The 13,370-nt window shown below is 40.9% G+C and overlaps 1 protein-coding gene across 1 annotated transcript in view; it reads right to left on the reverse strand.

Moving 5' to 3' along the window:
- Nucleotides 1-12,717, reverse strand: part of LOC126457983 (GPI inositol-deacylase) — a 166,289-nt gene extending 153,572 nt beyond the window's left edge. Inside the window, exon 1 of the mRNA XM_050094745.1 lies at nucleotides 12,406-12,717. Coding sequence (XP_049950702.1) covers nucleotides 12,406-12,543 — 138 coding nt within the window. The 5' untranslated portion in view covers nucleotides 12,544-12,717. The remainder of the gene's footprint in view (nucleotides 1-12,405) is intronic.
- Nucleotides 12,718-13,370: the final 653 nt, after the last annotated feature.

Below are 13,370 nucleotides of genomic sequence, written 5' to 3' on the forward strand. Positions count from 1 at the left end.
AAGATGCTGATGAACTACACAATGCAATGTTGATCGAGGTATATCACGTTGCCTAGATGCTTGACGAATTGACTTACGTAGGCTTCTGAGAAATGTTTGTCTGATGTCCTCCACTGTCTCTTCTGAAACTCCATAACGTGCACTGCCAGAACGTTTCAGAACACTTCCTGTTGTCAGAAACTACCTGTACCATTCCTTAAATGTTTTCACATCAGGTGGATCACATTCATACACACGACGATAATTTTTTTGCACAGTAATCACCGATTTTGTTTCTGCAAACCACACTACTGCTTGTGCACACTGCTGTGGAGTCACCATTTTCACTTCATGCAACCATGCTGCACTCTGGCGACGATACTTTCCACTTCTGATGTGGGAATATAAATTCTTTGAGATGCTCTACAATGTGGTGCATTTTTCAGTGTCGTACCTGCTGTGGTTTTTCTCTCCTGGGTCTTTGAAATCAGGGAGGTTTTAGTGGGACACCCTGTACATTGCATTTTTGCCCCTCCAACCCCTCTCTATGTCCATCTCTTTCTTCTCCATTGCACATATCCCTTCCTTTCCCTCTTTCTTTCCCATTTCTCTCTCCACCTCATCCTCCTCCCTCTCTGACCATATCGTTCCACCCCCTCCCTCTGTCCATATCCACTTTCCCATATCCCTGACCATCCCCTCTTGCTTCCCTCTCCCATTCCACCCCCCCCCCCCCCCCGTATCCTTCTCCCCCTACCCATCCTCTCCTCCTTCCTCTCTCTGTCCATCCCATTCTCTATTCACCTCAACTTCCCACACCAGCTGTGTTGGGGACTGGAAAATTCTTCCTTGCCTCTAACATGTAGGCTACCCTGGTTAACACATTGATAAGGCAGGCTGAAACTATTCCCACATAACACACCTGTAGTGCAGGGTAGCCTGTACAGCAGAAAAAAAAAGTTTCAGCCTGTATCTCCGCTCCTACTGGAGCAATCAGATTACAAACACTACAGTGCTGATACTTGTGAGGTTTACAGATGGTGTGCGAAATTTGCTTGAAATTGATCCAGGAGTTTGGCAGAAGATTCCAGACATACATGCCACTTTACACATTCACATGCATGTCACTCCCCCCCCACCCCCCCTCCCACACATACAGATACTGCCACCTGCCACTTTCCCTGCATCTGCAATCACACATGCTTTCAGCACATATATATTACACATCCCCTCTTTCCCCTTCTCTCTGGACCATTTCCTTCCCCCTCTTCCTTTCCATCTGCCCACTCCCCCTCTACATTTTCCATTTGTCCACTACCCCTCTATGCTTTCCACCAGCCTCCTGCTTCAGTCCCTCTTCACCCATGTGCTTGCCATTTCATCCTCTGCCCTCTCCCTACCCAACCCCTCTTGCCCCTTTATGTTCCGCACCCCCTTCCTCCCTCTCCCCGTCCACCTCCCCACCCCCTCTCTCTAGCATTTTCCCCACAGCTTTGCCTGTCATACATATTGCTGACATCCCCTCCTCTCCCACACTTGGTTCATCTCTTCCTCCACCCATCCTGCAATCCTCTACCTCCCCTTCTCTCTGACTATTTTCCTTCTCCATCACTCTATAAATACTCTTCTGCTCGCTCTATTTTTCTCCTTCTCATCCCCCTCTGACCATCTCACTGCCCTGTCAGCCCACATGTACATGTCCTTCTCTTTGCTCATCTCCCCCTCCTCCTCCTCTTCCTGCTCTCTGCCTATATCTTCCGCCCTCCCTGCATGTCTGCTTATTTCCTCCTGCACCACACTCTCTGCATATCCCCTTCTGTTAGGGGTGCTCTGCCCATTTCCTCACCCCCCCCCCCCTCTCTGTCCATCTAACCCCTTCTCTCCATGCATCTCCTGTGTCCACTTCCTATTTCCATCTTATCCTCATCCTCCCTCTCCCCCCCCCCCCACCAATTTCCTTCTCCCCCTCTCTCTGTCCCCTTCCTGACCCCCGCTCCAATTCTATTTGCTCTCTGTGCATCTACTCCTGCCCAAACCTCTATGTCCACCCCGGTCCTCCTCTCCCTGTCTCCCCCCCTCCCCCACACACACACAAATAAGACTCATGCAATATGCCTTCTTGCCTCTACTTCTGTCCATATCCTCCCATCCTTCTCTCTGTTGTTTCCTCCTTTCCCCCTCTCTGTCCATCAGCTCGTGCCTCCTCCTTCCCTAGGGGCTTCAAAATCTTTATTGCCCCAGATGTATAGGCTGCCATGCAAAGCAGGTTAAAAAAGCTGGCAGATACTTCTACAACATAACACACCTGTTAAAATGCAGGGCAGCCTACAGGCTGGGATCTGAAAAATGGTTTCTTGGCCTTCTCGTGTAGGCTGCCCTGCAAAGCAGGTTGGTATGGCAAGCTGAGGCTGTTCCAACACAACATGCCTTTCATGCAGGGCAGCCTGCATGGGTGGGGGTGGGAAAATACATGTTTTTGGCACTATCTCTGCTTCTATGAGAGGTAGGATGTTGTCATCCCCATGGTACCGATACTCCTGAAGTATGCTCTTGGAGTGCCGAATTTAGCTGAAATTGATTAAGGGATTTCATATGTAAATAATGTTGAAATGGAGAAAAGGCTAATGTATATTAGTCTTTTCTCTGTGGCTATGCTCATGTCAATATTTGACACATACATTGCATACATCTCCTCCTCCCTTCCCCTTCTCCATGTTAACTTCTTCCTCCTCCATCTCTCTGTCCATCTCATCCTCCCACCTCTACTTATACATCTCCTCCTCCATAACCTCTCTGTCTCCCCATATCCTCCTCCCTTCTCTCTGTCCATCTCTTACACATACTATTGCCACAATGTGACTGTCATGCTGGGCAGCCTACAGATCAGGGGCCTGACTGCAACGTTTTTCCACTGACTTAAAGGCAATTCTGCAATGAACATAGATAAGGCAGGTTACTTCATCAACATCTACATCTACGTGATTACTCTGCTATTCACAATAAAGTGCCTGGCAGAGGGTTCAATGAACCACCTTCAAGCTGTATCTTCACCGTTTCACTCTGGAACGGCACGCGGGAAAAACGAGCACTTAAATTTTTCGGTACCAGCCCTGATTTCTCTTATTTTATTGTGATGATAATTTCTCCCTATTTAAGTGGGTGCCAACTGAATGTTTTTGCAATCGGAGGAGAAAACTGGTGATTGAAATTTCATGAGAAGATCCCGTCACAACGAAAAACGCCTTTGTTTTAATGATTGCCACTCCAATTCACGTATCATGTCTGTGACATTATCTCCCCTATTTTACGGTAATACAAAACGAGCTGCTCTTCTTTGATGTCATCCGTCAGTCCCGCCTGATGCGGCTCCCACACCACACGGCAATACTCCAGAATAGGGCGGACAAGCGTGGTGTACGCAGTCGTTTTAGTAGACCTGTTGCACCTTCTAAGTGTTCTGCCAATGAATCACAGTCTTTGGTTTGCTCTACCCACAATATTATATATGTGATCATTCCAATTTAGGTTATTTGTAATTGTAATCCCTAAGTATTTAGTTGAATTTACAGCCTTCAGATTTGTGTGACTTGTTGCTTAATCAAAATTTGGCTGATTTCTTTTAGTACTCACGTGAATAACTTCACACTTTTCCTTATTCAAGGTCAACTGCCACTTTTCGCACAATACTGATATCTTATCTAAATCATTTTGCAAGTTGTTTTGATCATCTGATGAATTTACAAGACGGTAAATGACAGCATCATCTGCAAACAATCTAAGACGGCTACTCAGATTGTCTCCTATGTCGTTAACATTCAATTCAACATACCTGTTATGCAGGGCAGCTGTCACTTCAAAAGATGGAAAACCATTTCTTACCCTTAACATGTATGTTGCACTGCAAACAGGTCAGTAAGGTACGCCGATATTGTTCCCACACAACATGCCTGCTGTGCAGGGCAACCTATATGCTAGGGGTCGGAACAACATGTTTTTGCCCACATCTCTGTTGCTATTGGAGCCAGAAGATTATAAACCTCACGTCACTGATACTCTTGAGGCATGCTATGTCTGTGCCAAATTTGGCACATGTGCGCAAGCACTCAAGGTGCACACACACACTAGTCTTTCCCCCATGGGTTTGCTTCCACAAATGTTCGACATGTCTCCTCCTCAACCCTGTGTCCGCTGCTATGTCCCCCCCTCTCTGTCCACCTCATCGTCCCACCTTCCCAACTCTACCTGTCCATTTCCTCCTTTGCCCCATCCCCTCTCTCTCTGTCTCTTCATCTCCCCTTCTCCTCTGGGCCCTCTCTCTGACCATATCCTCACCACTCCCTTTTCTGTCTCCATATGCTCACAACCCCTCTCTATGTCCATCTCCTCATATCCCCCTCTCTGCCTGTACCCCAATCCTCTCTCTGTCCGTTCACTCCTCTTCCCCCCCCCCCTCTCTCTGTCCACAACATTCTCCCCCTCTCTCTGTCTCTCCTTTCCTCCTCCCTCCCTCCCTTTCCCTGTCTATCACCCCATCCCCATTTCTTCCTTTCAATGCCTCCAGCTTCCTTCTCCCCCATCTGTCCTTCCTGCCCCCTCTCCCTGTCCTCCTTTCTTTTATCCATATCAACCTTCCCCCGTCTGTCCCCATCAGCATGTGTAGCCCCTCCAAAAACAGTCCGATACTACTTACAAAACATGCCTGTCATTCAGCGTAGCCTGCAGCATGTACTGCAGTAACACGTGTTTGCCCTTACCTCTGTTTCTATGGGAACTAAGTGCTTCTAGCCGTCTCCTCCTCCTCCCAGACTCTGTCTGTCTCTCCCTGTCAAACTCCTCCCTCCCCCTCTCTTTGACCACTTCCTCATGCCCTTCTCTCTGACCATCCCTCCCAACCTGTCTCTCCATGCTCTCTCTCTATGTCTATCTTCTACCCCTACCCCTCTACTGCCTTCACCCTCTTTCTTTGTCCATTCATCCTTCTCTGTCTCACTGTTCATCTTTTCCTCCTGCCCCTCACTACTAATCTTCTCCTCCTCCCTTTCTGTATTCATCTATTCTCACACATTTGTCTGTCCATCTCCTCTTCCCTACTTCCTTTCCCTTCCAGTGTCATCATCTCCTCCTCTACCTCTCCTTGTCCATCTCCTATGCCCCTCTTTCTAACCATATTACCCTCACCACTCTCTTTAACCCTCTTCTCGTCCACCCTTATGCTTATCCATGCTCATCTGCACACTTAGCGTTTAGAAGGCATGCTGATACTACCCACACAACATTCCTCATCCTCTTTCAGTCCATCTCTTTGTCCTTACTCTCCCTCTGCCCATCTCTCATCCTAAAACCTCTCCCTGCCAATACCTTCCTCTGCCCTTCTCCCTGCACCTCATCCTCCCCCCCCCCCCCTCACACTAACTGCCCTCCCCCCCCCCTCTCTGCTCAGCCATTTCAATCTGCATGTGCAGCCCCTGAAAGACATGCTGGTGGTACCCACACAACATGCCTGTTGTGCAGGGCAGCTTACATGTCAGGTGCACAAAACCCTTTTGTCTATGTCTCCACTCCTATGGGAGCTAGTACGTTCTAACCTACACAGTTCCGATTCTCATATAGCAAGCAGCATGCGTACCATATTTGGTTGAAATCAATCAGGCGGTTTAGGAGGAGATGCTGGGCATACCTAGTATGTATATACATCCTGTTTTATATGTATATTAAGATATATTTCCATTGGGAAGCTCAGAGAAATTTTTGTCTTTTTCAAACAGTTGACAGATAAATAGTTTTCAGCTTGTATTTCTGGATAGGGTAATGTAATATTTCCTAAGTCATTTTCATGCTTGCAACAACCTGCTTCTGCCTCAAGTCATGTAATGCGAAATCCTACAGGTGGCAGTGAGGATCCTTCCTAAGATGGGTTATGCTTGTCAGCTATGTTCTGTTAACCCATAAATTACTCTGTTGTGCAGAAATTCAAAGGAAAAACAATGAATTCAGTTTTAACATATTTCCATCAAATTTTGTTACTTTTTCTCATTTCTTCTATTTTTGACTATAATGTATAGCAATTTGCGCAATTTTCACAATTTCATGAAGTACACACAGCAGTGGGAGCAGTCAACTGTCCCCTGAATTAATTTCTTTGTAGAATATTGCTGTTTTCCTAAGTACAAAGGTACTTGCATTGTATTTTTCTCTACTCAGAAACTGGTACCTCAAATATGTTATATGTCTTGCAGGAAACATCCCTATGCTGGACGTTGTAACTTAACTTTTCAATCATATTTTTTTACGTTTCTGTTGTTAGTCGCCTTATGGTAGACAAAGTTACTTTCGTGTGTGTGTGTGTGTGTGTGTGTGTGTGTGTAACAGGCATTTTCAACTATGTCGTGTGAGCTTGGTCTTACTAATGAAGAGATTTAGCATGTTTTCGAGAATTCAGATAGTGAATCAAGAAGTTACTTTTGGATTCAGATGGTGATTTTATGCCACAAATAACTGATAACAAAGATAATGAGACTGAGGAGTTACCTTCAGTAGATGTCTTCTCATCCTAATCCTTTTCACAACAATGTCAAGAAACGGCTGGCACAGCAGTGAAGATGGCAGCTATAGATGGGATGGGATGGATGGAATGGAAGGTAGCTAACATGTCATCACCTACAAGAGCTGCTTGGAACATCCGGAAGGAGAGAGGGGTGCTAACTGCATATGCCTGTCACTGAGCAGATGATTCCATCATCAAGTGCCTTCCAGCTTCTTTTTAATGAATCAATATTACATATTATAAAAAGCACACAGAATCAAATGCTCAGAATGAAATTAAAAAAAAAAAAAAAAAATCATTTGAAACGTACTGTTAGGGGATTTAAAGGCATGATTGGAATCTGTTCTCCAGAGAGGCTTCTTGTGCTAAAGGCCTAATTTTATCATGAACAAAATGGAGAGAGAGAGAGAGATTCCATGAACTTATCAGATTTTTTATGCTTTCAACAAGTTTGCTCTTTATTTCTGAAATACAGAGGAAGTATGGACAAAACTGCCGCCACTGTTACTGCCCTGGTGAAATTACTGCAAATGACAAGCAGTTACTTCCAAGCAAAGCAAGATGCAGGTTTTTATGCAAAACAAACCTGGGAATAACACAGACGATAGTTTTGGATAGTTAAGTTTGGTATAAGATATTGAAAAATTTATCTTTGTAGATGACAGCAACATCACAGTCAAGTTTTACGAATAATATCATAAATAGGCACTCCGAGTTCTTTTTCTTTGTTTAGCTGAGATCAATATTTTGTCTTCAAAACAGCCAATGCCGAAAATCCAGTTTCGCAAAAGCTGGACCTAGAAAACGGTAACATACGAAATGCTATTTTTTCAGAGCAGAGAACTCTTTATCCAAAACCTGCACAAAATTCAGAGAATGATTCCTTACTAGATAGTCTTTTGATTTCGCCTCATGCCAGGCATTAATACTGAAAAGGTTGAGTAACGCTGCAATATACAATTATAAAAAGGGTACAAAACTCGTCTGTCACATTAAGCATTGATGAAAAACTTATAGCCTTAAGATTTTGTGTGTGAATTCTTAAGGGACCAAATTGCTGAGGTCATCGGTCAAGATTTAGTGGATGAATACAGATCGTTAGCTAAAATGGAATGAGCACACACAAAGGTACTGGCAAAAAGAATGTCATAAGTATGTTACACTCTTAGGGCTTTAGTGTCTGTCTGTAACAGCCTAAGTCTTGTGGTGATGTACTATGCCTGAGTGCACTATATTCTTAGCTATGGTACTCTTTTCTATGGATCAAGGGAACAAAATACAGATAAAGTTTTTACACTACAGAAAAAGGCCATACGAATAGCAGCTAGAACTAGCAGCTGCACTCATTGTAAAGAACTACTTTAAAAAGTTGGACACCCTTAGAATGCCAAAAGAGTACATCTGCACATCTGTGGTGTATATCAGAGGAAACATTACCAAGTATTTCACTAATAGGTCTATACATCGAACAAGAGTCAGCTTGGAGTTCCATTTACCATGGAAAAAAATACCAAAGCAGCATTTTGCATCACAGACCAAAATCGAACATTAAAGTGCCAACGGAAATGAAAAAGATACATCTGTTTAAAAAGGCAGTCAAAATATATTTTATAAGTAATGGACACTACACAATAAGGTTTCTTACAGCACTCAGAGTAATAATGGGTAGTAATGAAACTGGATAACTACAACACATATATGATCACAGTTTAATGCTTTCGCAAGGAAATCATGTGTGAAGATTCAGTATGTGCAACAGTAATGTATTGTCATTCTCCTGAATTCAACATCTCACTCATCATGGGAGGTTGCCGACTCCTTAGTTTCTCAGGAGGATTGAGGAGCATGGCTGAATGTGTAAAGGCACAGAATATGCTTTCCGAAAGGACTAGAGTCAGTGCAAGGGGCACAGTAGCATCTTCACAATCTAGGAGTCTCCAAGGATATCACAAGTTACCTGGAACAAATTGTGTGTAAACCAACAAACACTGTACAACAGGGACCAGCCGTTGCCAGTGCAGCTGTTAAGACACTGATCACATATTCGGCATTGTGGAGTTGCTCTTTTCAAGCCATCCTGATTTGAGTTTTCCTAAATCACTACGGCAATTGCCGGGACAGTTCCTTAACAATACAAGAAGAAGGATAATGTCATTATTCTCAGAACATTACAGCCTGAAGCAACAGTAAATGAAGGAGAGAAGAAACCAGAAACTGTTACCTTCTGTAGTATCATGCTGTGGATGTCATTGATCAAATGATTTGTAAATATTCAACTAGGGTTGTTTACAGGAAATGGCTGATGAATGTCTTTTACAATACCCATGGCAGCAGTAAATTCTTGGCTGTTCTACAGTTAAATAACCAAAAACAACCTAAAGGGGGTGGCATTCATTCATCAGCTGGTAAATGAACCTAGGAACAGAAAACAACAGAGGGTGGAACAGTAGCAAGAACATCAATCAAATGAAGAAGAGGCTGTGAGACCACACAAATAATAATAATAATAATAAAAAAAGCAAAGGACTATCAAACTGGAGTGTGCAAAGAAAGAAGACCAAGGGCATCTGTAAGAAACACAAAAAAGCTGTCTACAGAAAATGTGTACAAAAATTACCAATAGTATGTTCAAAGTGAGATTTAAATGTTTAGAAACAAATGTGTGAAATAAATGAAGAAGTGTTAGGAACTGTAGAAATACGTCAAATTTCTGGGTAGACATGCCACATATTGTATTCAAAACAGTAAGCAAAAAGTTTTGAAACTTCGAGGTAAAGCTGTGTTATAACTATCTAAGTGACTTATAAATGAATGGAAAAAATATAGCTCTTGCTTTAACGATATTGTGGATGTTTAATGCAAATCTAGTTATGCGTGGTTGTTTCAGATTTTCCATTGTTGTTCTTAAGTACGATCACTTCATTTTGTTCACCTAGTCTGTAACTTTACACATTCATTTTAGCCTCAGATAATATGGTCTTCTCAACCTATTTTATCCATATTGCTCCACATATGTTTTGTGCTACTTCATTCATTCATTAATTCCTTTCATTTCACTCACTCACTCATTGTGTTCTGTGATCTCACCATGAAGGTGAGCATTTAGGGAGGTGTAAGAGTAAAGTTATACAATAGCAGGCAGAAGCAACTGTCTTAATATTGACAACTACACTTACCATCTATCCATCAGCAAAGAAGTCAACTTCCATCTGAAAGTTATGAAAATTGGTGTACTGTGTTGGTCGTGAATTATGTAGCCCTAACCACCCTTTTGGTGTCCAAGTGGATTTCTTGTTAGCTTGTATGTAATATTAGTTAGCCTAGTTAGTTTTATGTTCCGTGAATCATTTTCCACGACATATTTTAATTATGTGGAATGAGTCATTTTACACTCATATCACAAATTAATTTGTACAAATGGTTACATTCTCAACATTCCCAATTCTTTTTCAAAAATAAGATACACAGATGTTGTAGTTAGTAAGTACTATCCAGCACATTTTAAACATTACAGAAATTGAAATTCTTCAGCAGGGTAGAAGGAGTTGCCAAGGACAAACTTTCTCATTTTGTTTAGACATTTTACTTTGCTTTGGATCCATATTAATCCATAATTTCCCTATAGATGGCTGATTATAAGGCATATAGAGAACATGAATACAAAATTGGTCTATTACAGCACACAGGCTGTCTGCTATGAGATTTGTAGCTAATGGAATTTCATTTATAGCCTTGTTATTCCATGCAGAACCAATAAAATTATACTGTCAGAAATATTATTGTCACATAGTACAATGATTTTCATTGTTGAGATAGGAAAAGATTAGCAACAATGAATTTATAATGGGTCTCTCTTGTTATTTTCATTTGTGGCAGTCTTAGCTGGTATTTCTGAGCATAAGGTTACAGTGTGCAAGGAGTTTTAAAGGATTAAAAATACTGATAATCCAGATGATCTTTGTAACTAAGACTGCAACATGTACAATTTGTGATATGATGAAGATGAAAACAATAATGTTGAAGTTATTGAAGAAGTTGACGATGTCACAGAAATGAGTGAAATGCATCAAATAACAGATCTATCAGTGTAAGAAAATTTAGCAGAAAATGACACCAAGGAAGAAGATCCAACTATTTCAGGTAGACTGTGTTCAAATCTAGAAGTGGTCTAACATGACATTCTACACTCTTCCGTTAACAAAGAGGCCAGTTCAAAATATTGTTCGACAAAAGCCTGAACTTATACATGGCAGTAAAACTATAGATTCAATTACAAATGTATGTGCACTCTTTCTTCCTGAAAACATGCTTGACAGTACATGTATGTGAATTAATGAAAAAGTCAAGAAGTATTTCATATAGGCCTACACAAATAATTGCACCAAGAACAATCAAAAGAATAGCACGAGACGAATCAGCAGTTGCTGGCATTTATTTCCATATTACTGGCAGGAAAGACATGGAAATTGCACTGGTGTTTCCGAGCTATGGACTAGCCACCCATCTTCTTGAAATCCATGTTTCACGGCTGTTAAGTCAAGTACCAGTTTTCATCAATTATCAACTGTTTTTAAGTTTGATGACATAAGAACTTGCAACATTAGAATTGCAAATATAAATGACAAGCTTGAGGTAATAAGAGAGGTTTTTGATATTTTTGTGAATGCATACATAAGCCTATCGACTATCTCACTGTTGATTAAAACTGGCAACTTTCTATGGCAGATGGCATTTTGAGTATATATGACATTGAAACCAGGAATAAAAATTTGGGTATTGCAAATGCTAAAAATCGAAATGTAATTATGTATATGCATGGACAACCAGAGAGAAGTAAATCAAGGGCAATGTGTTGTGCCATATATGGCTAGACCATATTTTCAGTTCAGAAGATACTTTTTTACTCACATACCACTATCTGAAATAGTGTTGGTTCACGACTTAGCATTAATTGGAACTCTTGGAGGAAATAAAAGAGAAATACCACAAGAGTTTTGGTCTAATGCAACACAAGAGAAAAACGTTCCAAAGAAAAACAAGTATCTTTTTCTGCTTTCGAACCAACACCATGACGACTCTGCAGAATAAAATGAAAACAGTACTATTAATTGCTCACTATAATGAGTCTAAAGGAGTATATACAGTGATAGGAAGACAAGACAATACAGCTATGTACGTAAAGCAAATCATTGGCTGTACCAAATATTTATGGAAATGGTGGACAGCACAGCTCTCGATGCATATATTCTGTGGTCACAAAAAACATCCAGGCAGGCAGAAACATTCCAAAAGGAGGAGGCCATTCAAGCTATTGGAACTGAAACAAAGAAGGTATATTCTACTGAAGGTACCAAAGAAGAAGCTTCTGTCTGAGAAATGAAGACTGGAAAGCTAGATTCATGTGCATAAAATGCAATAAAACAGTGTATCAAAACCATGAAGAGAAACAACTGGGACAAAATGTTTTCAGTGTTAAAGTGTTGTTCTGTCCTGTAAGCAAAGTAATCTAGGATACCAAAAATCTGTATGCGTGGACAATAAACTGTTGTCCTGAAAAACTACCTCTGAAACGAGAAATCTTAATTTAAATTGTGTCCGAGGTAGAAGCAACAACGACGAAACCTGTAGATGCTTATCAAACAGAAGTTGAGTAATAAAACAATTACATCAGATAACTTTCTAAAACGCCACTCGCTTGCCTAGAATTTTATATCTTAATTTAGGATGTAGCTTTTTTTTACGAATCCTAGAGTTCGGACTACTGCTGCTGCTCAAGCTTAAGTTTGCTGCTTCTTCGGAAAGGCGGTAGCACATAAAATAATTGTGTACCTCGGAGTAAACATAACCTTGCATTTTTTCCATATATTTAAATTAGTACTTACGACATATTGAGGATACTCGAACATATATGTCATTTCACAGCCATTTTCTTCAAAATCTACTAAAAAGTTACGAATGCCGATGCAGAAAATCATAAATACGGCTAAGGATAAGATTACGAAAGCGTTCACTGCAGCCATAACTAATCTCCTGCAGATAGGGATGACACGTTACAAAAACTTCTCCTTGTTTGACACTGTTCATTTTCTTTCACAGCAAACAGTACAGTAATAAACACAAATTATATTTCCATTTATTTTATCGTTGTAAATATACATCTTCACCCGTCATGCCGGCACTTGCGCGTCAGCGCCTTGTAGTGCAACCAAATAAAGTTCGTATCGTCGCCTGTGAAAACTATGTTCCATCGAAAAGCAGTTGGTGTTTTTGTTTTTTATTTATTTAATTATTTAATGAGAAATAGTTTCATTGAATGTGTTGCTGGCATTTACTGTTCATTCATCATCATGAAATACTGCAGATTCAAAAATTCGCAACATTACGAGTTCAAATCATGACGTACGAATTCTGACAAACGCTTCATAAATCCAACAAAAACGGGAGAGCTTCGTTAGTGAAATAAGGAAGGAAGTTAAAGAGAAATTAGCTAACTAAAGCTTTAAGCAACAGTGCCAAGTTCCACCGAGTAAGTTACTGGATCTTTAAAACGCTTATTGGCTCCAATTGACAAGACCCTAGACCCCAAATCATTGTTAGCAAGATCGGCGATACGATTTACCGCGTTTTAAGTAAAAATTTCAGTTAATTGCGATGAGTTCTTGCTTATTATTGCACGAAATCTTGACATTTACATTTTACAATAAAACGCGACATGTCAAAGAAATAGGCTTTTAAAAATATCTTACAAAACTATTGTGCAACAAATTTTATCACGGATAGAAATTGCCGCATTGGCAGGATTTATTTATATTTTCTGAAATGTATTTCAAATGCCAGTGAGAGGTAG

Source organism: Schistocerca serialis, chromosome 2 (assembly GCF_023864345.2).
Source record: "Schistocerca serialis cubense isolate TAMUIC-IGC-003099 chromosome 2, iqSchSeri2.2, whole genome shotgun sequence".
NCBI classification, from domain to species: domain Eukaryota; kingdom Metazoa; phylum Arthropoda; class Insecta; order Orthoptera; family Acrididae; genus Schistocerca; species Schistocerca serialis.